At 42.6% G+C, this 27771-nt stretch overlaps 1 protein-coding gene across 2 annotated transcripts in view; it reads left to right on the top strand.

Annotated features, from left to right (window-relative positions):
- The first annotated feature begins 2309 nt into the window (after window positions 1–2309).
- EGFR (epidermal growth factor receptor) overlaps window positions 2310–27771 on the top strand; it is a 158355-nt gene continuing 132893 nt past the window's right edge. For both annotated transcript variants that reach the window (XM_040058184.2, XM_040058176.2), the window contains exon 1: window positions 2310–2415. In XM_040058184.2, coding sequence (XP_039914118.1) covers window positions 2310–2415 — 106 coding nt within the window. The remainder of the gene's footprint in view (window positions 2416–27771) is intronic.

The following is a 27771-nucleotide window of genomic DNA, read 5'->3' as shown; positions in this document are numbered from 1 at the left end:
GAAGCTCATTTCTTAGTTGTCTTAATTGCATTTCTTTTATCATAATGCAAGCTGTTAACATTAGTGTGTGCTAAGGATGATCTGAAAATCTTCCATCCCTAGAAGCTGATCTCTTTTTCCTAGGTCTCTCTCACTTTTAAAGATCCTCCTTTTTGTCTAAATAAACAAAAATGTACCATATATACATAGTGTTTATGAAGTTTCACTGTGTGAGAATCTTTGAAGCAAATTTGTATTAATATTGTATTGTAAGCTCAAGTTCTGCCCTCAGTTACAGCCATGAAACCAATAATATGAATAGAGATCCTCAGATATTAATATCTGAGTTTACTTCAAAGTACATATTTCAACCTTATTTATAAAATATAATCGAACCAGAACGTCAGCTACAGCATGTGAAAGCTGTCTTGTAATGCAACTCATCTTAATAAATGATTAAAGACATGTGGTCAGGCATGGGGCATTGTGCTAGGATGTGTAAATGGGATGGTAGTTTTCTTTGCCTAGTTAGGAGTAGGCAAAGTTAGGAAGTTAGGACAGTGAGTGGCTAGTTAAACTATTAAGGAAAAAAAAGAAAAAGAAAAAAAAAGGATTTTACAGAGGAATTTGACTGGTAGGAGAAGGGTGATGCATCTCTCAAAGAAACATGCATAACAGAGAAAAGTCAAGGTACACTGAGTGGCTGTTTTGCAATCTATTGTGTTCCAATGCCCTGTGACAGACACGGACATTTAACACGGAATTTCCCAAACCTCATGTCTTTATTGGCTTTAGTTCTGGAATTCCCATTTCATCACAGCAGTTTTAAGTCTTCATATCCTATTGACTGTGTAACCTAAGCCCTCACAGAAGAAATTACCACCAGCGTTCAGCAAATTTGAATCATGATTTACTCGGAGAAGCCCCAGCCCAGACAAGTGGCATGTCTTATGTCCTATTTACATACCTGAGTGACAAAACAGTGTTTCTTCCCACTTTCCAGAGAAGTTGCCTGTTAAAAATCCATAGGAACACTTCAATGATTACTGAATAGCTAGGGTTTTCCTCTTGAGGGAAAGGAGCACCATACAGGTACTCTTTTGCTTATTGTCTGTGGATGTACTTGGAGCACCCCAGGAGCACTTGCGCTATTTCGTGTTTATTAAGTAACTTGCTACGCGAAACAAGGAGCACTTTCTCAGTGCTGGTGGCAGGGGAATAGGAGCGCTACGGGCAAAACATGGACCCTGTTATCCGTGTGCTAAATACGCATTAAAACTGTGCTGTTTCATTCCACGTGCACACTCGGCCTTAAAAGTATTGAGAGTAAAACGACCAGAACGACAGCAGGACTATCCGCAGAGACCGAGTGGGCTCCGCTGATTTTGGGGGGCAGAAACGAGGCCGGAGCCCCAAAGATGCGTCCCTGGGGAGTGGATCAAACCTCCGGAGCGTCTTCTCCACTCCCCAGGAAAACGCCTCAGTTCTCCCTTGCCCGCACTCCTCTCCCGGGCGCTGCGATGGGACAGCTCTCCCTGAGGAACTGGACGGGACAGCGCCTCTGCTGCCACCCGCCCCGGGACACCCGCACTGCTGTAAAGCTCTGCCCCACACCACTCCGGGGCGGGGACACAGGGGAGGCAGAACCTGCGTTAGGGCCACACCGCTTTTTTGCGAGCAGTGGCGCAAATGCACGATCATGCCTTTGGCAGCTGCCGGGCATGAGCTGCCGGGAAGTAGAAAATCCACACATACACACCCCCCTGAGCAAAGGAACGGCTAAACTATCTCGTCCCCGCTCCCACCTCCTCTCATCCTATATTTCGGGACAGGTGGGGGGCCCGCCCCTTCTCCACCTCGGCGGGGAAGGCGCTGCCGGTTTCTCCTCCCCTCTCCTCCTTGCTCCCTCCCCATCCTCCTCCTCCTTGGCGTCCCCAGAGGGAGCCCCTGCGCTCCGCGACTGAGTGGAGAGCGCAGCCGGGCGCACCCCGTCCCACAGCCGGCTTCAGCCGCTCCGCAAGCCCGTGTGCACCCGCCGCCGCCTGCAGCAGGAGGAGCAGAGGTGGGAGGAGGAGGAGGAGGAGGAGGAGGAGGAAGGCAGCAGCCCGCCCGCAGCGGGGCACGCACGTGTGCGCGCAGACCTCGACGGCCGCCTTCCAACATGCTGCTCGGAGCCGCGCAGGGCAGAGCGCCGGAGACGAGCTGATCGCTGCCGCGGGAGCAGAGCAGAGCAGAGGAGAGCAGAGCAGGAGCGGCTCCGCGGAATCATCCGTGCGCCCGTCCCGTCCGGCCCCGCAGCCACTCCGCCGAGGGAGCGGCGGTCCCGCAGCATGGGCGGCCGCAGCCCCCTCGCTGCCGCCGGGCCCCGCAGCGCCGCTGTCCTGGTGCTGCTGCTGGGGCGCCTCGCTCTCTGCCTCGCCGTGGAGGGAAAGAAAGGTAGGGGGGTTTAGAGAGGGGCGCGGGGATCCCGTCGCCCTTTGCCGGCTGCGTCCCGGGGGATCAGGGAGCCGGCTGCGTGCCGCGGCCTCCCGTGGGGAGAGGCGGAGGGAAAGTCCTAACTACTTATTTCCCTAAGAAAAAAGACAATCCGAAACAAAAAACCCACCACAGGAACAGAGAGAGAGGAGAAATGGGGAGAAAACCAAACCTATAACAGCGATCACGCAGCCCTGACTTCCTGATTCTTGGCTTATTTTCTTTTGTGGGGGTGGAGGAAATAAAAGGGAATAAGCCTTGGCACATCTCATCGGTCGTGCCTCTCTCCTTTAGTGTTTCATTTTTATTCTTCCCCCCTTCCCACGTTGCCCAGTCGGTCCCCGGAGAGCGCTCCCCGGCTCAGCCCAGCGCAGCCGCTCCCGGCTCCCCTGCACCGTGGCGGCGGGGAAAAGCCGCGGGGCTCCCGAGGAAGCAGCGCTCCGGTAACCCGCTGTCGCTCTGACACGGACACTTCCCCTTGTCCCGTTCCAAAACAGTCATGGTAATAACAGAAAGAAGCACCTGGGGAGGGGTGACTGAAAAGAAGGGAAACTTCGTGTGGGTTTTGGTTCCCCAGTTATCAGAGAGCAGCGATTTATCCCTGCCGACCCGGCGCGAAGGAGCCGCCGTCCCGTCCCGTCCCGTCCCGAGCCTGCCGGCGCTGCCAGCCCCGGCGCTGCCCGCCCGTCCCGCAGTGCGTGGGAACAGCTCGGCCGGGCTGCCTGTGGGGCCGGGGCGTGGGGCTGCCGCGGGTGCTTGGGTTTTCCTTCTTTATTGGAGAAGCTGTCTCAGGGGAAGGCCAGGAAGACGTTTCTGGCCGGTCGGACCCGTCGCTTTTTCTCTGTGTGTGGTGTTCTCTTTTGTGAGTTTGGAGAGCAGGCCCCGGCTGCAGTTCCAGCCGGAGAGCAGTCCTCTTTATCTTGGAAATCTGCCAGACAGAGGAAAAAATGCAGATTTGGGTGGTTTGGTTTTTCTTCTTTTCCCTTTCATTCTTTTTAATGAAAAAGCGGGAGAAGAGAACTATTACTTTCTAGAAGGGCTTATTGCATGGCTTAGAGCAGCTGAGTTGGAATCTTTCGTGACTGTGGACTGTAAAGCCGCCCTGAAAGTGAGGAACACCCCATCCAAAAGAACTAGTTGCACAACCTTTAAAAAGCGGAAAGATTCTCTTGTTCCAGAAATCAAGTTCATACCTGTTGTTGATGTAACATGGGCAGTTTTTCTTTCCCGGTTTTCTTTTTATTTATTTATTTTTCCTCACCCTTTGAAGCTGGTGAGAAGTAAACTGCCTCCCATCTGCTCTGCCTGTCTTTTGAGATGCAGTCTCAGGTGCACATGCCCTGTATAATATGCAAAGAGAGAGGAGAAGTATAAACCTTGTTTATAATGTTTAATTCTGTGTCTCATAAGCTCAGGAGGTTGCCAGTTTTTTGAGGATTACTAAATAATCAACAGCTACGTGATAAATCCAATAGAGGTTATTCTCAGGATGTTGTGTCAGCAAGTAACTGTTCCTCTGGTAAGAGCTGGAGGCTCAGTGGCGGAGGTAAAGGCAGGAGGATTTCTTCAGAAAGCATTAATCAGTTGATTGGACATTATTAGTTTCTCCCCACACTTGAAGATGAGCAAGAAAATTACTCAGAGGCACAAAATTAATCAGCATCTGAGAACTGAGAGATTTTGATTTGAAGCAACAGGTCCAGCAGGTAGCAGAGGATCAGTGTATGCTGGGGACTGCCTCCTTAGTCAAATGGTAAGACCTAGCATCAGAATTCAGAGAAGTCCTGAAAGGAAACCTGCTGTCATAAATATATGCAACACTTCTGCAAGTTCAAATTGCACGTGAAATGACAGTTCTTAAAACTTCAACCTGATTTGTTATATTACCAAAAGGAGAAGTCTCAAAAAAGGAAAGGTGCCTGGACAACTGTTGGAAGAGCGTCAGAATCAGTTTGTAAGATCCAATCAACATAATGTTTCAATGGAAATTTAAATACAATTGTGTCTTCTCCCAAAACCATAGAATTAATTTTCTTGAAGATAGATGAGAGAAAACTGGTTTTGTTATATCACTGTAGTCATTAAGATACAAAAAAAACCCTAATTGAACATATTCCAGAACCAAACAGCATTGCTCAAAAGTGAAGTACTCTCATCACAGGTATCAATACCCGCCTCTAACAACCTGCTCTGATGTTGACCCATATTAAGCACAGTGGAACTAATCCGGATTTCCACTAATATACCCTGGGAGGCCTGCTTGGTGGTACCTGAGGTAAATACCTGTGATAGCTGGCATGCCACTTACGCTGGATGCATTTGACCCGTGTCCTTTTTGTGTGCTAGTGCTCGGCAACAGTGCTACGGTTCAGCAAATTGCCTTTTGTTGCTATATATTGGTTTTATATCTCTAGTTTTGATCTGTAGCTGCAGCCGTTGTGGGATGGGAGTGTGCTGCTCCATGTCGGGAGTGTGCACGCAGCTGTTCTGGGCAGCTCAGAAGCTGCCAGAGTGGACTGTGGTAACTTTCTGTATCTGGAGTCTTATGCAAGGGGCTAAGTTCTTTAAGGCTATTGAAGTACTCATGTCCATGTGAAGCGAAAAGCCTTTGTCCTGTGCAGTGTTTATGTGTGGACTGTGTGTGCACTTATGTTGAGTATTGCTGCCCTTTACATTGTCTCCTAGTTTCTGCACTGTGTATTATTCCATGCTTACTCGTGACAGAGGTGCACAAGTAGACGAGTCTTTGTGGATTGTGTAGAGCTTGATCCAGTTACATGTAAGCATCCAGTGCCTTTTTAGATGCACTCCAGTGTAACCTGGTCAATGCTGTGTGGAGCAGAGATCTGGCAGGAGAAGCCTGTGAGTTGTGCCGGCTATGAGGGCCTCCCAGGAACAGGGGGCTGCCCACACATCCACAGCTTGGCTGAGGAACCAGCCGTGTTCTCTGTCTTTCTGGTACCTGGTGAAGGATGTCTCATACTCAGGTTAAAGTCCTGGGAGAGCTGGTGCACTGTTCTCTCGTTCCTGTGTTTGTATTACCACTGACACAAGCGGAATTCTCTACGTGGACAGGAGCTAGTATGTTTGTGTAGGTATTTATTATGTGAGGTCTTGTCTATGCAACCACCTATTATTTTATTCGCCTTGGTAAATGATCAAACATTTTTGAGTTTGGAAACTAAAATAAATCTGTGCAGTCTTGATGGTAAATACAGTTAGAGAAATGGAAACTTAGATACGGATACGGCCCATTTTGGTGAGATAATAGAAATAAATAAGTAGTGTTGAGTGTAGAGCTGCTTTTACTCCAGTGCCTGAGTGCATGAATGCTTAAGACGAGACCCATCACTAAGATCAGCGAAGGGAAGGTAAAATGCTAGCAGTTATCTCCTTAATTCAGGCAATCTGCAAAATATAGTGACTGTGTGCAAAATTTTGCAAGAGAGATTGGCCTTTCAGCAAATTGTATGTATATGGTGAGCAGACTAGATGCTGAAGTGCTACTAAATACAAATGTGTTATTTCTTGCATCAAGAATATATTAAGAGATTCACAGATAAATAGGAAATCAAGATCAATGCCCTGCAGACTTTACAATCAGAGTAGTCCGTTGTAATTTATTTGTTCATTTATAAAGAGAGACTTTTGGGGAGTGTCGCACAATGCCATTATGGTCCGCAGGGCTGACTTTTGCATTTAGGTATCCATGTATCAGTGAAATCACTGGGTTATGCTAGCTTTAGCAGCAAGATAGCTGACTAGCCAAACCAGTTCCTTCAGAAAGTGTCCTTATCTTCCTTGAGCACAAGCTGCCTTTGCTTAATAGCCATTCAGAAGCAAGCCTCATGGAGGGTTTACTTCACTTTCAGGAGGATGACAGTACCTTCATGGAATGGTTTTGCATAGAAACTGTTGATGTTGCTACAAACTCTTGCTCTAGTCCAGGTTTCAGTAGTATCTGTGCATCAGAGAGTACAGTCACGCTGTGTATGTGAGTGGATTATCCCAAAAAGAACTGATACTCAAAACTGGTGTCAGCGTGTTATGTTATAAACACCAGCATTTAAGGATATGAGAACTTGTGTTAAATCTCATGTTAGGCTTGGGTCTATATTGCAAAAGAGTTTGTGTAACACAAATATGACTCGTAGAACTTTTATTTCAGGGAGCCAGAACTGGCTGTACTCACAAAAGCATCTTCTGGCTGTTCTATATTAGGAACGCTTCCTGCGGTGACCTGGCTGACAAACCTTTATAAATCTAGACTAGTCAAATTCTGTAAAAAGATTACTTGCTAGATAGAATAACTGTTGTTTTGGAATTGTGTGAAATGCATTAGGCATCTTCTAACTGTGTTTATAATTTCTCAAACCCCAGTTCTGCTGTACTGCTCTCCTTGGACATCTACTAGTGGAAAATGAACTTCTGTCAGTCAGGGCTCATCTGGCACAAGGATTGCATTCAACTTGGCTGGGGAATCGCTGGCTTTATCAGAAAGAGAAAGTTATTAGGAAATGCCAAAGAGCTGTTACTTGCTTCTCAGTGGAAGGATCATTCTCACTTTTTGATTCCTGCATTTGCTTTGTGGCAGTTGCAGGCGGTATAGCCTGCGATAAACACTCGAGCAGCAGTTTCTGTGGTGCCAGGGATAGCTGCCTGTCTCACACTCATCTCGAGGCTGGCTTGAGCAACACTTGCTCTAAGTGCCAAACTTGCCTCTCTGGGTCCTGAGCAGTGCTTCACCCAACACCTGTGATAGGGACCATGGCCAGGAGTTGTGTGATGCTGAGCTCTATTCTATGGCAGAGGAACAGGGATAATAATGGGGGGCCCCCACTGCTGGGATGCACCCTTCAAACAAGGCTTCTGCAGTACCACACACCGCTGGTGATGAGAGTGGTATAAGAGCTGTGTTGGATGTGACCCATCAGAAGTCCTCCATTCCTGAGAACCTCTCGGCTTTAGAGAGCTCATGGAATGCATGAGGACATGGAGGGCCTGCACTATGGGTTTATCAGCATTGTGGAGGTGTTGGTAGAAAGTGTTCAGGTGAGTTATGTTTTTCCAGGCATTATTGGTACACAGGGTAGAAATCCGCTGCTTGATATTTTGTGTGGACGTTGACAGTCTTTGTTCAGCTTAATACAATACTTGCTGATCCTGTTAAGTACATATGGATTTGACCTTCTCTTGTGCCTCTTTTTCCAGGAACTTCCAGGAACACTATTAGTAGGTACAGTATGAGACCTGGTGGTGTTTCAGTCCATTCTGGTTATGTTATTTCTTAACTTTCAACTATGGCAAATGGAATTGCAATGCTTCCTTTTTATGGCTGAATTCTGCTGACCTAATAGTATTGAGTAATAGTGTATTTTTTTTTTTTTTAATTTCAGAAATAGTTACAGAACATTTGGCATTAATATGTGCAGAAATCATTCTTCGAGGAAATGTGGAAGAAAAAAAAAAGATATATACTCCTGTAAAGAGAAGTTGAACCAAAATAAATGTCTATTTCTGCTGAAGCAAGATGGTTATGTATCAGGAACTGTGACACAACTTTGTAGTTTGTCTTATGGGGGGAATGTGTAGGTGTGGGTATTGTGCTCTCTATGCTTAATGTTATTGAGGGTTGCTCGAAGGAAAAAATCTGAGGAACCTACCTATGAGATTGTGTGTTTCAACACGAAATCTTTCTGATGACCAGAGTGAAAAGATGTGGCCACGAGGGCTGGCTATTGAGCTAGCAAGTGCAAGTGCTATCATACCACAGCTTTTTAAAATTATTTTTTATTGAACAGAAGACATAGTTAGGAGAGAGATGTGCTGGACTTATGTATCCCGTAGGGATGTATGAGATTTCGTTGGGAAGATTCAATGCAAAATGTGTTTTGCCTGTTGTCAGATCCGTGCAAGGCAGATGCAGGGATTCTCCTTCTGCCAGCATTCCTTCATTTGCCCAGCACATCTGCGTACATGAAAGTAAACATCTACGTGTTCACATGCATGTTCTACTAGCAGAGTGCATTGAATCACGGGTGGCTTTTGTTTGTTTCAGTGGTTGAAAAAAAAAAAAAAAACTAGAAAAAAAGAATAATTTCCAGTCATACTGAGACAAGTATATCAGGGGTGGTTTTAGTGAAGTAAAGGGAAAAAAATCCCAGCATCATAACACCAAGAAAAAAAGCCTTGTTTTAATATAATCTGGAAGATCAAATTTGACTTGAGACGATTTCTTTTCAAGTTGGGTAAGAAGCAAAATGAAATGTCGTTTGAAATGAAAATGTGCAGGTTTATTTTGAAAATACCAAAATACCACTCGATTTTCTTATACTTCCCTCCCACTTCATTTTTTGGCCAAGACATGTTTGCTGAGCTTGGCTCAAAAAATTAAGGTTTTGGGAGTGGGGCAAATGGTCATTTGTATACATATTAATATCTCTGCTCTGATCTTAATTTAACAGAGTTAAATTAAGTCCAAAATACTTGTGATCACTTTTTTTCCATTTTCATAAATTGAAATAATGAAATAGTAAAACCAATGAAATAGGGATGAATAAATATGTTTAAATTAAAGGCTGGTATCCATTACCTCCCTGGTCTCTGCATTCACCATACACTGCTGAGCTCTGGAGGAGGAGCCCAGGCCTTGCAGGCTCCTTGCTGGAGGTGCAGGAGCAGGAGGATTGGGGCTCTGGGCAGACAGGGTGACACTGCCGAGCAGTAGCAATGCCCCAAGGGCCAGCAACACTGCTGTGTGGGTTAAAAGCCTTCTTGTCTAGAGGTTACCTCTCTCTGATTCCTTTACCTTGCAAAGGTGCTGCGTGAAAGGTGGGTAGCCTCCCCAGAAGTAGACTGTAGCTCCTTGGAAAAGTGCAGGATTTGCCAGCCCTCTCCATCCCAAACTGAAAAACTGTAAGTATTCAGGATCAGCAGAGGCAGATGTGCCAGAACCACTCTGCCACAGTGGATGGCTCCTTCCTGGGTGCAGAGGCCAGTAGGGTTGGATGGGTTGTCAGGGACCGTGCCAGACAGGATGTTTTCTGGGTAAGAGTTGGAAGGAAGGAAAAGAGGATATAAACCAGCTGTCTTGATGACAGGATAGTAGTATTTTAGCTCTGGCTTTTATAAGAAGAAAATTATCACTTTGTGGTAACGGGGTCTGTATGTTTGGTAATCAGGACATGGTGGCATAATCCCTGCCTTCTCATCACCAGATTGTGCAGTAAATACGAAGATAACCAGCCCTGGAAATCAGCCAGTCTTGGCACTGGGGCACTGCAAGGTCACACAGCACTTTCCCTAGATAGGGAAAAGTATTGTTTCACCTATCATGATTCAAGGGATTGAAGCCACAGAGACTTTGAATGTTGGCCTGGGGCAACACATCTGGCCACTGATGAAGTTGCTTGCTAGTGTTTTGGCCTCTCACCCCATGCCCAAGCCGATGATAAACGCTGCCTGAAGTTGAAGGTAACCAACATCGTACTTGTGGCTTATTCGCAAGCTTTGAGAAAATGTCTCATGCAGACCATCATTCCTTCCCTTTTCTGAAGGCCCTTCTGTGTGCCCTTCCCTGGGGACAGGTCCCTTGATGGAGGCTGGCCAGAGCCTGGGATGAGGTGACCCGTGGTGGCATGCATCTGGCTTGGCTCCTGGCGGCTGAGGCGTGCTCACTCCCTGCCTGTGGTAGGGCTCAGCATGCCTGGCCCCTTGCTCCACCGCCCCGGGGAAGCCCCAGCACCTCCTGAAATGACAGCAGTATGAGACAGTAGCTGCAAATCAAGGTTGGGTGTAAGCAGATGTAAAGTCTGAACTGTTTCCTAAATTATGCTTTCTATGTAGCTGCAGCATAGTTATGATGGCAATTTTCACATTTGCAAGGTCTAACTTAAAAAAAAAAAAAAAAATAACCTAAAAACAACTAACTAACCAAAAAAAAAAAAATATATATATATAATAGCTTCTTCTGTCTATGGATATATATTCACTCCCCCTCCCCCGTTAAGATCTGAGTGCAATTCTGAAAGTTGAGTTTGATTCACATCTGAGGCAGTGGATGTTTCTTCTTGAGAGCTGTGTACTTAATTCTGCAAAGCGAAGTTATGGCTGCATGTGCAGTTCCCTATTATTAAGCAATTATTTGATCTTGAAAATACCAGTTTTTCCTTTGCATTATTAAGTCATTGCATTGGAATTATTTTTTTAAAATTAACTTCACAATTTTTTTTGTAGAACAGTGATGTTTTCTGAAGTTCACTCAGGAGGTAAGACTAAAGCAGGAGGCAGGGTTCAAGGAAGGAGCTTGTTTTAGCGGTTGGGTCAGTTATTTCAACAATGCCTTTAGCAAAGAAGTAAGAGGCTGTTTGCACAAATCAGTAACTAGTTCCCATGATTCAGATTGAATCACGTAGCTCTAGTCATTTGAATAAATAAATGACTTCTAGTAAGTGAGACAACCTCTGCAATTAGGATGGCATGCTGCATATTTCATGTTATTTATTATGTGGTTTTCAATAGATATGATTAAGCTGGTTTACACTTGGAATGCTAGGTAGCATTTCAACTCAAGCCACTTAACCAGAGCTCACATTAAAATGAGCTGCACATTTGTTTTGCACAGGTGGTATTGTGCTGTATCTTCTACACATATTTTCATGTGAATTTTCTACAAACAGATACTTAACAGGAAAAATAAGTCACCTGGCTAAGGGTACCTCCATTTTCTGTGATTGTAGTGGGAAATTCTCAAGCAGGTGCTTCCCAAATAGTTACAGTTGCTACAATCTTAGCTTTCCTTCGTGTCTTACTTGGCTATCAGTTCCCATGGATGTGTATAACCAGAGGTGCAGAAAACTGCTTTTCTCAGATGTGTTCATGGATTATGTGCTGTCCCTGGTGTTTTGAAGGGGATGTGCTTCAAGGGTCACGTGGAAGTTCTGCTCTAGGGTTTGGACTTGGAATGAGAGCATTGCAATTCAATGTAGAAAACAGAAAGAAAAAGTCTTCTTGTTCTTTGTTTCCTGGTGCTGTTTTGTAGTTTGGGTTAATTTTAGGTAGCTGTATTATCAAACTGAAAAATCCCATGTGGTTTTGATGTGAAAATAGCATTTAAAAAAAACATATGGCCACTTTACTACTCTGTCATACCTGGTTGTATCATGGACAAAGCAATGCTAATTTAATAAAATACACCCTGGATTGTCAAAGGCAACAAATAGTTCTGGTTGAAAGGGATATGGAGAATAGGTAAGATTTAAGGCTTACTAGCCAAGTTATTATCTGCTCTATCCAGGAGGAAATTTTGTTACCATGTTTCTTTGCAACTTTTTCAATTAATATAGCACGAAAGGTACATTAGAGACATGAAGATATCAGATCTTCACTGCCAGATGAAAATGCCATTTTGCATATGTGATCAATATTTCTTCTGAGAAGGGAAGTTATAGTTCTCCTACCTGAAGGCATTGGTGGTGAATTTTGCATAAACTTTAGAAGTTGGGAAAAAATGAAAATGTCTTTATTTCCTTTAATCATTGGGAAGGGACAGCTATGATATGAGCAGATATGACTGTTTGACAAATTTGCTTCTCATGTGTTAAATCCGAAGGTTCACAGATCATCTGCTGGGCACATGAAGACAAGGAAACCTTCCCCCACAAAAATGTGGAGGAGTTATCCTCAAGTCTGAGTGACTGGTTGGCACAATGTTTTGGAAAATGCTGAACAGTAAGGGCCTTTAGTGGAAATCTAAGTTACAGGAGTGGAGTGGTTTTTCTCCTCCATTTAAATTGCAACCTATTTCTCATGAATGGAACTTGACGTTCTCAAACGTCCTCTTGAACAGGATTCAGTTTGTTTTACTGCTCTTCAGACCAGTTCAGCACCAAGTACATGTTTTTTTGGTTTTGTTTTTTTTTTTTTTTTGTTGTTTTTTTTTCCTCCATTAAAAACAAACAGAAAACCCCAAGTGAAAAACCGATTAAACCAGAACAAATCAAAACAAGTTTTTGGAAGCAGAAGTGTTAGTTGGCAAAATCCTGACTCTGGAAGCTGATTTGTCACAGCTGGACCATAATTGAAGCTGGTAGGTTTCCACACGAACATGGGTTTTGCACCACAGAGCAGTGTGTACGATGTGGGGCCCTTGGCATTTGGGGAGAGTTGGGAAATAGTGGAAGTGTGACTTTGGCTTCTCTCACATAGTCTGGCTTCTATTCAAATTTTCACTCATGTAGCAGAGCAAGGTCAACATGAGCTGGTGTCTGTGCAGCAGGCTGAGTGAGGAACTTGCAAGGTGGTATCAGCTCCACACTTTGCCTTTACTGCCACTTTTGTAACATCTGGATTGATACTGATGCCATTGTCACTACCCCAAAATTAACAGCAGCAGTTCAGTCTTCGAGAGTAGGAGCAGCGACAAGTCTTTCACAGCAGATCCAGAAGGGAAAGCATGTAAGACAAATGTACGTTGTGTGTTCAGCTTCCACCTGCCTGTAAGGATAAGTGATTGAGTTGCAGCATTTTAATTTGGAGTGAAAGTAATTTATAGTTCCCAATTTGATCTCTTGCAGTGACGGAGTCTGCAGTGAGGTGAACTCAAAACTTGAGCATCTTCAGTTATCTGGCAGGATCTCATTATTTCTTAAAACATCTGTTTTAGGATACATGCCCAGTTAATGGATCAGTTTGATATTTGTCTTTTTGCTTTTAATTTGAAAGGATGAGTACTGAAATGCTCTCTCACTTCCATCTGGTCTTCAAAAAGTAATTAAGTAATGAACAATGGTATTGTCAGTCTGTTTCCTACCTAATAAGCTCTTCAAGGTGCTCTTGTTAATGGTTTTATTATTTCAGATCTGCTCTTGTTCTTTCTTTCCCTCCTTAATGAGGCAGATCCCCTAGGCAGCATCAGTTTATAACAGTTGTCTATGGTAGATGAACTAATTCAGCACCAAGGAAGTTTGTGTTCAGCAGTGTGTAAGCTGCTCCCATCAGTATGTGTGGATAATTCTCGCTGACACATGAAAGACTTAGCACGTGCAAAAAAAGAACAGACCCTTTTTCTAAATGGGGGTCATCTTGATTTGAACAGCAGCAGTCTGGTTTGCATCAATGAGCGCATGTTATTCAGTGAATTAAGAGTAAAAATGGCTTATTAACACTTTCTCTATTTCTTTTGTCTGGTCATTAGTTACTATGAGCCAAATTAATTCCTTATAGCATAGGGTATGGAAGTGTTTCAGTGACAAACTTGGGTCAAGAACTGAATCCTTTGATGTTCTGGAGAGAAATATTACCTTTTTTGTTGTATTGCCTGTATAATGTAATTTAATACAGGTATGCTAACGTCTGTGTTTTGTATTTCAACTTATGAAGAGAAAATATGAATTGATTGTTGGATTTTTAAAGAAGGGCTATTTTATCCTGTTTATTATAGTACCTCTTGGATCCTATCTGTGGATTAAAACACAGTTTCAAAGACTGAGATAATTTCAGAAATAGCAAACATATGACTTCTAAGTAAACAGATTGATTATAATAGAGAGGATTAGAAAATGGACTGTTGTGGGCCAGCGCTGTACTACTGAGAGAGATGATATCGGACTGGTAATCACACTGTTGGGCTTAATGGCCCATAAACTCCAATAAAAGCTTTTGTAAAATTGTCAACAATAATTCCATCCATTGTTAGATTGCCAGTGAATGTCTTCAGGTCCTGGGATAAATTGCTACCATCAATTGTTTTTATGTAATTTCATAAAATAAGGCTTTCATTCTGAAGATGTAATAATAAATAATAAAAAATACTGTCTGCTAAGAATTAATGACTCAGGTCCACAACTGCTGTTGCTGCCCAAAAGTCCCTTAACTGGCTTGGGCTGGGGTGGGTTTACATCTGAGGTATGTATAGGACAGGCACCTTTTCATTACCTCTGCCAGTTGCTCACTAGGTCAGCAGAAATAGGCAATGTCAGCACAGGGTTTGTATGAAAATTAAAAATTAGTTAAGGTTTACTATATTTCTACTCTGTTGTTAGCTTTAACCGTGGGGTTTTTTGGCATTACAATTACTAGAATGTGAACATTAAAATGACTCAATTACTTTCATAAGCATTAATACTGCATTTAAAAACAGAAGCACAGAAGTGCTTAATTTTTGTCTGTAACTTACGAGCTGTGTCAATGTATGGTCTCTTCAAATTGTTTTCACAGCTACTACCTTCCTATCTCCTTTTTATTCCCCTCATCCCTTCCACATGATTGGCTAGATAAATTATTGGCCGTAGTGTGATGCAAAATGGGCTTTAATCCAAACTGGGAAGAGAAGGAAGTTCTTTTGCAAGAAAATAAATAGCACAGGGTATTTAACAGTGCATTAAGCAACATCACTGTTAATGCTGCACTGATAATGCAGTGAAGACAGCAGGAAAATATGTCATTAGTTTAGTCAAGCAGTGAATTGCTCCAGCTCTGATATTTTGTTGGTGATATTCAACATATCCAATGCATAAGCATTGCTAATACAAAGCTTAATGAAGAGTTGAACATGGACTTTCCACCTCTGCAGCATGGGATAGAAAGGAGGAGTTGGTTTACCTGCCTGTATGTGGAGTTTCATTTTTATACTCTGGGAAGGAGGGGAACAGAAACGTGCTAAATAGACACAAAGTGTCTTCCTAGAGTTACTGCTTGCCCATATTTATTTGCTTTATTTTCTTTAGGTGGTGATGGTAGAGGTAGGATAGTATCTTAGGGGAATATATTCTCCAGTCTCCACCTGTAAAGCTTCAGGAGTGCTTCACCCCAGAAAAGTATAATTCTTAAGTTAATGATCTTGAATGGCCCATTGATAAACTTGCTTGCTCCATCTCTACCTTCCTGATGTACTTGACAGTGGGTGGTAAAGTGGAATTCAAGGAGGGCCTCAAAATAATTTGGCTCCCCAGCTTCAGAATGTTCAACTTTGAAAAAAAACATTGCAGCTACATGCATGGAAGCTTATGGAAAAGGTAAAATTATGGGAAGCTGGAGGAGAGAGAAGAAAATCTGGAACTCTTGCTTTTCAGCTACATTAACACTGCAGCATTTTCTCTTCAGGCTCAATCCAGCAAACCGTAGGCATCATATCCCTTTGAAGTCTGTGGATATTTTTGCCTGCCACTGCAGGTTCAGGGTTTTCTTTATTACTTTATTTGCCTAAGAAAATTCTTCTCATCTAGTTTAAAGGAAAAAACTGATATGGAATACCACACTGTGTTATATGAACACTATGCCAAAAAATAATTCTACCAAAACAGAAGGTAAGATGATAATCGCATCCCAAGATTTTATGGTATCAGTGTTATAACTTGCAATGAGTCTTGCCTGGGTGAGGCAAGTAAGTCTAGTAAGCAGGTATTCTGGCAGTTGTCCTTCCACTTTCTTTCCTGAAAAGATTGTTTCTGGGTACATTTTTGGATGTGATTAATTTGGGTGAATTCTTTAGCCTGTGTAAAGCGCTCTGGCTTCAGGCACTGATTTCTGCCAGCCAAAGTGGTGGTCTCATGGATTAGCAAAAATGAGATATCTCTAAACTTGCTGGAATGAACTTGATGGAGTTGAGTGGCATTTCACTCACACACATTGGATGTGTTGAAGCCAAAATTTTTACATGGAGCTCTTGCAAAGAAACCTGTGAGTGTGTGTATAGCATACACCTCTCTCTCTCTTCCTGAGAACTATTTACTATAGGCCTCAGATGATATGTTAATATGTAATTCTTAGTATATAGAGGCCTCTGGCACTCTTGCTTTATCATTTAAGAAAAAATGGTGTTACCACAGCAACTGCTATGCCACCCGGTACTGAAGCAGCTCCCATCTATGTAGGGCCTATAAAAGTACAGTAGACAGATTTTTAAAGTGCATGTAGCTAAAGTGAGAGTAGGAACTTAACACTTGGTGAATGCTACAGTGGAAGGAGATCATGAATTTGTTCAGAAGTTGAGAAAAGTTCTTAATGGAAATAAATAGCAATAGATCTAATTCAACAAGCTCTTTGACAGATGCGTTATTTCAAGTCTATGTGCAATCTCTTTGAAATCAGCTGAGTTCTATGTAGGGACAGAGTTTGTACAGGTTCAAGAGTCTTGTTTTACAGGTGACAAAAATTGCATTGTGAAAGAGAGTGATGGTTTTGAGAGGTTCCAGTAGTGACACTTTTGTAGGGTGTGACTGGTGAGGCCAGATACCTGGCATTTCTCTATAATGAGCCACTGAAAGCGATTGAAAGGGAAGTAATGAGTAACTGGAAGTATTAGAAGTTTTGATTTGTGGGTAATTTTGAATTTTGGACAAGGTTTCATATTACATTTGTGCATCACCTGTATTTGATACAGCAAGGAATCTCTGTTGAGGGGTGTGAATATAAATTTGTTTTGTTGTCTAGTAAACGTTAGAGTGGTACATTGTAAAAGTTTGGTAATTGTTTTAGGGGAGGCAAAACATCTAGGAAAGACTTGGAAAGGTTTTAAGCTAGTCTGAACCTAGTAGTATAAACCTATGTGAGTTTTATATAACTTTAAGGCACTGAGGTATAAGAAGACCCTGCTATAGCTGGATGTTCAGGGCTGAACCCAAGCCCTGGTGAAGCTACAGGTTGCCATTAAAATGCCTCTGAAAATTCACAAGTTTTACATGAAAGCCATGCTGGGTTGTAAGGCAGATTTCCCCTGCTAGCCTGGGTCAGGTAGGCACAAACATTGAAAGATCAGTTTTGGATGATTTCTGAACATCTACCTTTTACACCCTCTCTGTAGTATAACCCACAGCACTTAAGTTGATACTCTTTCTCTGTAATCCCCGTTCTGATCATTCTCATGGATTCTCTCTCTTGGTAACTATCTTTACTGTCACTCTTACTTTAGGATAGTGTGGAGCAGGTTTATATTTGATAACCATCCTACAGCCTCAGTATGTTTTGTTTGAACAAATGCCAAATGCACTTTGGAGTTCACTGAGTTAAAGGCAGCAATAGTGACTTTATCCTGGGACTGGAAACGGCACCTTTGTGGTGCTGCCCAGACAATAAGAAAAACTGATCGAGAGGATCTCTGAGAAGTTTCTTCAGAAACCAAATTCAGTTCTGTTACAAATATGCCAGGGGAGTCCTGTGCATAAAAGGTATTTCATGTTCCCAGTACTGTATTAAAAGAATAGTTGTGTAGTGAAGGTGTTCAGACACGTAACATGTATGATAATTTGCCTGAGACAACAAAAAGAAGTCAGTTTGTGGTCAAAAGCAGAATTTTTAATGATGTATTTTGTTATTTGTATGTAGTACTCTAAATGTGCCACAGCAAAAATTGAATGCAGGCAGTGATTTATCTCAGAAATATACATCCACCTTCAAAAATCCAGCCTGTCTGCCTGATATCTAATTAATCACTCACTTCTGATGATAAACTCAATGTTACGTGTGGAATGCTTTCCAGCACTAGCAGGTTTTTAACAAGCTGCTTGAAATGCATATTAAGAATGCTTTTGGAGACACAGAGGCAGAAAAGCTTAGAAGTCTGATGACTGTTTATCTGAAAGGAGCTCCCAGGGGCAGAGGAACTGGGTTCACCATTCGCAGTAGTTTAACCAGGCAGGAAATTTATTTGTTCGTCTGCTCACAGAAACATTGAGGGACAGTGTTTCAAATTTTAAAATTAAAGGCAGCGGCGTATTTTCAGTACATGAAGTTCAGGTCCTTGCCTAAAGGATGTGGTGGTAGGTAGGGCTGATACCTGAAAATAACGTTTTGTCCATAATTCATGGTCTGTGCACAAAATGAAAGTGAGTGACTGATGTTAGGGAGAGGAAGGTACCCAAGGTTTAGAAAGTTATTTCACAGACTCCATATTTCATTGCACCGAATTTGTTACAATGCTTAGCACTCCCAGTTTAAAATGCACGTGTTCCCTTGCTGTGTTTCCCGATTGTATGCATGATATGCTATAGACACAGAGCTTGCTTTAGCTATGGACTAAGTTAAACACCAGAGGCTTCTGAAAGCCAGGCAAATTTGTTAGCATATTTTCATTTATAGGAAGGAATAGCAAACATTTACCTGTGCTGCAGGCAGCTGCATGGGCAGCTGTTATCTAAAGCTAGCAGTACTTTTACATGCACAGGTATGAAAAGGGGACAGTGTAAGTATCTGCAGCACTGTGATATGGAAACATAAGGTCACATTCTACCCTTAGGTAAATCTTCTGCAGCCCAGCTGAAATGCTGAGGTACTGCACTCAGGTCTGAAGTCAGGCCTGGGTTTACAGTCAGTAAAAGCAATATTCAAAAGCAGGAGATGCAAGTCTTTCAGGTTTGCTCCCAGTCTGGGCTGTCAGGTATAAAGGACTTGTTAAAAGAAAAAAAAAAAAATTAAAATAGGTTTGTCCTTGATGATTCATTGTAGATAAGTCCTGCGCCATAGTCTGCCAATTACTTTTTGTTGTGTTAGGTATTTATTTCAGGTCACTGTAACTGCAATAAGGCATTTTGCATGGAAATCATCATCTGTTGCAAATAAAGCAGAGGATTTTGGCTTAGTGTCTCACAGTAAGTGCTGGAAGAAGTATGCCCAAGAAAAAGATACACCAAGGAGGAGCTAAAATGACCTGAAGTCAAGTATCAAATACTTAGTAAGCTCTGGATTTTGGGGAGAGCTTTGGTGTTGATTTTGTTTGGATGGGTTTGTCTTGACTGTATAGGGATCAGAATAATGGATTTCCCATGAGATAGTCAAAGGAGGATTATAAAATCAGGATCTGTGTATTGTAATTGCCTGCACTGTTGTATAGATTTGATATGGTCTAAGCTCCACCCCACCCCCAACCCCAAGCAATTGTGTGTTATCAAGAATTATGTGCTGCAATACAAGGTGTGTGTACTAAAGAGACTTCATTTTCTTAGATATAAAACAAAGGGTGAGTGAAGCCACAGCGGTGTTTAAATGGTGGGGTCTTAAAGTTGTTTGTGTGTGCATGTTTGGAAACTGCCACAAAATCCACTGGTTTGGGGAAGTGTACCCATTACTAATTGCCTCTGACGTTCCAAGGAGTGTGCGGGCATCCTGGAGTGCCAAACGCTGCGCTGGGACTGCTGCTGGGTGGTGATGCCCCTGTGGGAGCTGCTCTCTGGGCGTGCTGGGGGGAAGTCTCTGCCCTGGCACCATTCACAGCCCTGGCGTGCTCGCCCAGCTCTGCACCTTTGCTCTTTGGCCCCAGCTTGGCATCTGCAGGGATTGGAGCCTCCTCGATAATCTGGGAGGTTGTATTTGGGTTAGGCATGATTCACCCTCTTAAAACTTCTCTAGGTGAGGGCTGTATAACAGCTTCCTTTAGGTCCCATTAATTTATCTGTCCGTGGCATTTTCTTGCGAAGTCTATCAGGGTTTCTAAGTTGTGGACCAATAGAGAACAGGGAAGAAGAAAGAAAAAAAAAAAAAAAAAAAAAAAAACCAAAAAACAAATAACCCCCAAACTTTTAAAGCTTTGAACTATATATTGTCTACAAACTGTCATTGGCCATGACTGCATATTTATTAATCTGCAGCTTTAGGATATTCTCCTCTCATTAATATTGAGAATTAATCTGCACTGTGTTTTTCTGCAACATTAGTAGCAATCCTTTGGCTGAATACAAATGAGGTATTTTGTTGCAATCCAAATTCAACTGCGGGTAAAGACTTAAAGAGGATATTTACAAGGACCTACATGGCATAGTGAATTCTGGTTTGGGTGTTTGCTTTTTGTTACTGTTTTTTGGCTGGGTTTTGGGTGTTTTTTTAGTGACACTACTTTCTGCAGCATGCCAGGATAACAGGTGCGATATTTACATCTCCATTCTTACTTTCTTATTTTATAGCATTTGATAGTGTAGAGGCCTAAGGAGTGCAGTGTTATTTCCATTGAAAGAGAGCTTGGTCCATTGGCAAAATCTCAGGACAAGAGCTGCTTTCAGATCTAACATGACCTCTGAAGACAAAAGGCCTTTATAAGGTGAAACTAGCCCTGTAATACCTGGGAAGCCTGCAAAAGGTGCTGCACAACTTCTGCACTTAACTACTGCATCACAAGGATACTTGCAAACTGTCCAGACTGAGCTGTGAAGAAGAGGATTGGACACTTGTCCTTGGCCAAAGAACCTGATGCCAATCTGGATCCTGTTGTGTTTGCTTTATTTTCTCCTGTTGTGGGATAAGTGTATTCCTTTGCCCAGCCACTTTCCTCTTGCCCTCACCGTAAGTTTTCAGTTGGCTGAGCATTCTCAGGGCTGATTTGTGCCTCTGGACAAAGCTTCATAGGAAGGAAAAGCATCTTATAGCAGGGAAGAGTGGAAAAGAGCATCGTATGATCTCCATTCTATGGTCTGATTCAAAAGGTGCTCCTTCCCCACAATTTTTTTTTTTTTTAAATTCAATATTTTCTTTTAAATTATGTGCATTGGACAGGCAACACAAAATGCCCTTGATAACTTCATGGCATTTTGAAAATGCATGTTTGTTCTTCAAGCTCGTTTTGTACCTTTGTCCAGTGCTCCATTTTATTGGCAATTTAAATCCATTAGAAAGAGAAACAAGTCTCCACAGATGTTATGTACAACAGCTCCACATTTAAATTTGAAGTGTAATCATGCACAAACATTGACTTGACCAGTATTGCTACTGGCATTCCTGTTAAGTGGATGGTTTAAGGCTTAATGACCCCTTTGAAACCAAGTGCTTGCTTTCTGTCATGTATTGATAGTACTGTGTGAGGCCAGCAATTGAATTATTTTATTTTGTTTTCAGTGATTTTTAGAAAACGTTTCAACTGCTGGCCTGGTTTGTTCGCTCCGTTACTCTCGCTGGTGAAGATCGAGCTGTTTGTACAGGGCACGTGCTATCCAAAGCCAGCCGGTTCATGTAACATCCTCAGGATTTCTTCTCAAATTTGGTGAATGCTTGTTAATCTGCTTTTGTGATCATCATGGCAAGAAGTTGCCAGTTGGATGAGAAATTTATATGATGCAGGAGAACATCCCTCAGGCCTGGGGCCCTACACAGCAATGAAAATTGTCACTGGTGAGCCCAGTCACCCGGGGGTCTGCTTGTGGTGGGGTCTGAAAAGTAAAGCTGGGGAGGCCTTGACACTGAGTGTTGCCCCATTTTTTTCCATGGTGTGCTTAAGGGTGGAGAGAGCAAAAATCTCGAAGTACTCAGTTTCTGAGTATCTGCAATGAATGAAAATAGTGCACAGAGGTCTAAAATGCAACTGATTGAAAAAAAGAAATGGTTTGAGGTTTGGTAATGGAACAAATTGCTGGAAGCTTTGGGATGAAGTACATAGAGATGCTCACATTTTACGTCACTTAGCATTACTTTAACGTAGGACAGGCTAGATACTCCGTGCTTTTTACATGGGATTGGCACTTTAATGCTTTTAGCTGCCTTCTCCTACCAGAGAAAAGTCTGCATCAACCGCTGGCACTGACTGAAGCCTTGGGCTGTGGAGTGACCATCCCCAGCTAAATGTCGAGGAACCTGAACAAAATCAAGTGAAGCTTTTAGCACCTTGTTATTCATAGTTTCTCATCCTATTATGAATTAGAATAATTTAATTTAAGAAGGCAGCTGGTAAAACCAAGAACATACTGAACTTGGCATCAGTCCTCTTGTGCAAGTCTGGGACTCATAAAAGACTTGGACACGGGATGAAGCACCTTCGGCAAGGGCCCCTGGCTGCTACCCAGGACAGCTGCAGGAACGCCGCAGCCTCCTCTGCCAAACGAGGGTGTTGCAATATGCAGCCACTCCTCAGCACAGAGGGTCTTTCCCACTAGCGGCTTTATTCCATGAAAGAATGTATTCCCATAAGTGAAGATTGAGCTTGGGACCAGCCTGGGGGTTCAGATAACATCTTCCAAAATGCCACCTTGCAGAGATTGAATAAGCCTTTGGTTATGTCTGCTCTTTGGGAAACTTCACGGTTGTAACACGCAGTGTTCCTTGAAGTCGTGTGTGTGACCAGAAGTAAATGCGCACTTGGTAAGTAAATGGGCAAACCTCTCTTAGTTCATCCCTTATGGTGTTAAAGAAAATTCTGCTTCCAGATTGAGCATGGTGCTTTCTGCGGTGTTCCCACGAGATCTTTCTGCCTCTTGCCAAAGTGTTTGCATTCCTCTTCTTGTGAAGTGGCACAAGGAAAGTTGCAGAAATCCTTGTGAGAGGCAGGGATTTGGGGCTTTTGGCAGGCTTGTAAGCAAGAAGGTTTCTGACATTCCAGTTCTGCCTTTGGAAAGTTTGTTGTCATGCTATGTAGAAGGAGCTCTTCTTATGAGGGAATAACTTGCTGCCCTCAGTTTATGGAAATACACTGAGTGGGGCTGTACCCTCAGGTGGTGGATTCTATGACCATCTTTAAAGTCTGAAATTAAAGCATAACTTTCATTTTTCTACTTAAACTGTGCAGTTTGGCTGTTCGCAGTATTCTAGAGAGGCAGCAAAATTGCTGTTGGCTTTCCCACAATAAATCTTTGACCTTCCCCACCATTTAAGCATTAGCAGATTCCCTGTGCTGTGTATGGGGGCGGAGAAAAGAGCTGTGGAGTTACACGCACATACTGACACACACACACATGTTTGTTAGTAGCTCTAGCAAACGCTTGGCCTGTGATCTCAAGGCAGTGCTGGGGGATTTCTTTCCTCCTCTGCATAATACTGGATGTAAACCAGTTATGCTGCAAAACAATATTGTACAAATTAGGGCAAAACTGTTACTCCATGTGATTCACATCTTGTTCAGCGCTTCCCCGACTTCCCTGGTGGAGACCTGTAACATTTGTTTGTGTGTATTTCAGCAACCTCCTGTGCCCAACCCAAGGGGCTCTTGTGGTACTTGGCTTCTTTTGAGCCCTCGGTGTTCAGGCCCTGTCTGTCATCTGGCAATGGATGCAGAAGTTGAAACTTCAATCTGTGCATGATGCTGATCACGGAGATGTAGCGTGAAATGGAGTTTTCCCCGTGTCACGTTTCTGTGAGTTTCAGACTTCAGCAGCTTGTGAGCTTTATGTAAGCTGATGGATGCAAAAGGAGTGCTGAGCACTGTAGGCATAGGGCAGGGAGAGGAGCAGAGAGGAGGGTTGCAGGGCTCCACACATCTGTTACCTTTGAGCCACGCTCGCAACAGAGCAGCGGGGGCTTTTTGACACTTTGGATTTTTTTCAGGTCAGTTGCTCAATCCCAGATTTTGTTTTGTACGTTACTGTAGTTTCACATTTCACTGCAAATTATTCACTTTCTGTGCCAAAAATAGGAGATTTGGAGAAAATATTGAGTAGGTTCAGAAAAGATGAGCAAATACTTGTGTTGGAGGTGAATCGCTCCGTAAGTTACACTCAGGTTCAGATGGAGCAGATGAACCTTTGTGCAGCACATCAGAGCCAAGTGTGAAAATAACGGGTATGAGTTGTATCTGTGGCAGATCCCAAGCCTCTCCCTTTGAGAATAAACCAGACAAAAGGACATCTGTACTCTTCTGATGACTGAAAGACCTTATGAATTACAGAACATGTCTAAAACAGAGTAAGACTGTACGTCTTATTACATGTCCAGAGAACTGTTGCTAGTTACTGGGTTTTGCTAGGTTAACGTTTCATCTGGGATGGAAAATATGAGGCTCTACTTAGCCTGCGCATTCTGCAATAACATTTTATCAGCAGGCATAGTCTCGTTAAATACACCCCATCGGCTGTGCTCACACTGCCAATTTTTGAGTGGAAACATTGTATTAACTTGGCTGTTCCCTGCAGGATATTACTCTTGGAAAATTATAACAAAGTGAACAATCCCCAAATCAGCATTTTTCATTTAGAGCAGGCCATAATTTACAGTACGGTATGGATCTACGCCTGCCTAGAGAATTCCCTGTCTGCCGTGGCAGGGAAGAGCGTGTGTTTCTGTATTTGGCCAAGAAAGCATTTGTCTTACATGCACACAGTGGTTTGGATCCACATGGCCTCCATGTTTCGCTGTATGTTACGTGTGATAACTCATTATCAACTGTCTAAATCCAGGCTGCCCATCCATTTTAGGACCACAGTTTATCTCCTGCATGGGAGTGACATGCACTTCCCAGGGCCAAAGCAAAGGACAGAGTTTTGCCCCTCGCCTCGTCAGATCCCAGTGTGCTATAACTATCTTGACGCAAAGACTTTACAAGGGAAAGGAAAATAATACTTCAAATACTAAATAAAAATCCAGCACCAATGTTTTTAAAGAGGGTTTTCAGGGCACTCAGCAGAGCTGACTAAGCAACCCACCTCCTTGTGCTCAAGAGGTGTATTGCTTGTAGCAGCGATGATTGCTTGCTTAACTGAATAATGCCAGTGCAGTGGTTTCATTTAAATTCTGGAAGCTTTAAGTAAACAATGCCCTGAATGTCAGTAAAAAAAGCAGAAAATTTTGCTGTCACAGGAAAAGGAGAAGAGTCTTCTTCTTCACCCTGTAAAGTTTCCTTTGTCAAGAGTAAAGCAGTTCACTGCGTGTCCATAGGTTCTGAGTAGCTGTCCTCTTTTGTTTGTGTAACAACTTGTATCAGCAAACGAGAACAGTTCAAGCTATTCACTTTGACAGTTTCTTTTTGACAAATGCAAATACTAAATTGTAACATGCTGGAAAAGTCCTGTGTCCTGGGGGCAAACCAACCCTTAGTGTCCACAGAGGTGTGGTTGGTGGTGCATTTCTGTATGTATGTATGTATTTACTTACATGTATCTATGGAAATGTATGTCTATTCTTATTTTCACACATGTGCTGTGTAGAAACCCTGATTCTTTAAAAACACTACCAATGGGGTTTTCTTCAGGCGGCCTTAGTCTGGCCTAGTATCAGATATTTCCTTACAAGTGGAGCTATTCCAGCGCCAGTACTTCTGAGACTGACAGCTTTAGATTGTTGTATGTTAAAAAATAAAATGAAACCAAATTTAGTCATAAAATAAAATGCAGTATAGTGCTTTTTGCATCCAAAACATTATTTTTTCCCCCCTTTTTTTGCTGGAGCATTTTGCAGAGTCTGGATGGGAAAGTATGCTTCCCTTAATACCATTAGAGCTGAGGAGAAGGGGGTAGATATAGTTTGTACTATTGTCTTTCATTCCCATCAACTCCAGTATGGCTTCTCCCTTTCATATTCAGTCTAATCTGACTTAATATTCTGCTTCAAAAGAGGGCAATTAAACAAAAGGTCTGCACTTTGTGCCAGCATCTTTGAAGCCAGCCATGAGACTCCATTCCCAGAGGATGAAAGATAATTTCCAAGGAGGCCAAAAATTTCTAGAGCATAAACAAAGTAAGTGGATGGTTTCACTAAATGGCTGTATTTATTAATAATTGCATTAACTGACTCTTATGGGTCTACACCTGTTGATTTTTGCATTATTATTCTGGTAACCAGCTCAGTCTTTGCAACACCAGGGAGGTGTATTTAGTGATGGCTAGTGTTGTTTCTGCCTGGAGAACAGGATGAAAGTGAAGGAGCCAAATCTCTTTTTCCCCACTTTTTTTTTTTTTAAGAAAGAGGGCAGCAGCAATAGTTAAATCTGCCCTGCACCCTTATAGGTGGTGAAATTAAATTGAATGATGTTTTGGGAAAACTGGGAAGTCACATTATTTTCATTCCTGTCCTGTGATTGCTCTGTCAGAGTGAAAGGACGTATTTCATGATTTTCTTTTTAACTTTTTTTTTTTTAAACATTAAAATACATTCACCAAGACTAGGTTCTCCTTTCCAAATTTGTGTTTAAGAGTCAGCATATTTGAAGCCTTTGTGGGTGGGCTCATAAAAAATTTGATCTTTCTTCATGTTCTTTGCATAATGAAGAAGAAAAAGCAAAAACACCTCTGGGGGATCCTGGTAATTGAAACCTAATTCCCAGGTATTTAAGCATATTAATGTCTTTAAAGACAAGGCCAGAAAATTATGGGAACATTCAAAGACTTTGTAGATATTTGTGTGAGGGGAAAAAAAAGATTCACAGCCTTTACTTTTTTTTTTTTTTTTTTTTAATCCTGTTGTATTATTTTTTCTTGAAAACATGAGAGCTGCTAGATTAAATAAGATTAATTAAGGAGTGGCATAGAAAATGTTGATTTGCAGCCCTACCACTTATTGAGTGGAAAGCAGATGCATCCTATGCAGTTATATCTCTGTTGAAATTCACTTAGAACTCCATGGAGTTGAGAGGTTTTCTGTACCTCCCAGGTGGAAGTGCAATGAATTGAAAGGCCCATGCCAGAGCTCAGTCACTTAAGCTCATGGGCTGCTCACAATTACACTCTCCAACTTTGTTCCTGCCTCTTAAAGATATGTGGGATTACCAGCTGAAGATAAGGTTGGTAGCAACCCTAGTGCAACCTGTTACCCTGATTTGATCCTGCTGTGCAAACAGAGTGTGGCGAACTGAGGGAGGAGCCACTAACGTGAAGGTAGATCTTACTGCTTTTCAGCTGAAAGGTATCTTTTCAGCTTCCAAAAGAGAAGGTATGTTGATTTGGTTAGAGACTGGCTTCAAAATCTAGGTCTTGGCTGTAATGAAATGTTAAAAAACATAAAAATCAATAACTAGTGAGAGAGAACAACTGTTTCTTTAAGGCAAATTTGAGAAGGTTGATTAATCAGCTTTCAAACTTGCAGTGATACAAAACACACACACCCCACCATAGCAGTTTAATACCAGAAATTATTCTATAGGTAGTAGAACATTTTGAGGTGAACTGAGATTGGGCAGGGGATGTTGTAGAGAGCCTGCTTTTACAAAAAAATCTGGGGGTTGGAGCATGGAGGAACTTCTTGATCCTGTCATCTTATGACTCACGTTTGCAGCCTTTGTTTGGTAGAAAAGTCATTTGCTAATGTCACTGATGCAAGGAGCTTGCTAGCGGTTCGGAAAGCCTGTAGGATTCCATGCATCCCATGAGTATAGGATTTAAAGGGCTTCACTTCTTTCAGGAGAGAGGCAGAAGGTTACAACTGCAGAACTGCAGGACGGTTGCAAATGTGTTTTGGCTGCTTGACCTTTATAGGTCTTCTCTCCCAGCCTTGTAAAAGGGAAAATAGCTCTGATTTTGAAGTTGTTAATCATTCCTCACTGCCCCACTGGGTTCTTGGGATTCTCCTGATGTTCTGTGTGGAAGCTGGATGCTTGCCAGCTGTACAGGCTGGTGTGAGTCGTTCGCACAGGTCTCTTGCTGAAGCATCAGGTATGTCAAGGCTGCCCTAACCTGTTATTGGGAAGTCTCCAACTTCTTTTAG

Source organism: Hirundo rustica, chromosome 1, assembly GCF_015227805.2.
Source record: "Hirundo rustica isolate bHirRus1 chromosome 1, bHirRus1.pri.v3, whole genome shotgun sequence".
Lineage (NCBI taxonomy): Eukaryota > Metazoa > Chordata > Aves > Passeriformes > Hirundinidae > Hirundo > Hirundo rustica.
Note: the sequence above shows the minus strand (reverse complement) of the source record. Positions and strands in the feature narration are given on the sequence as shown.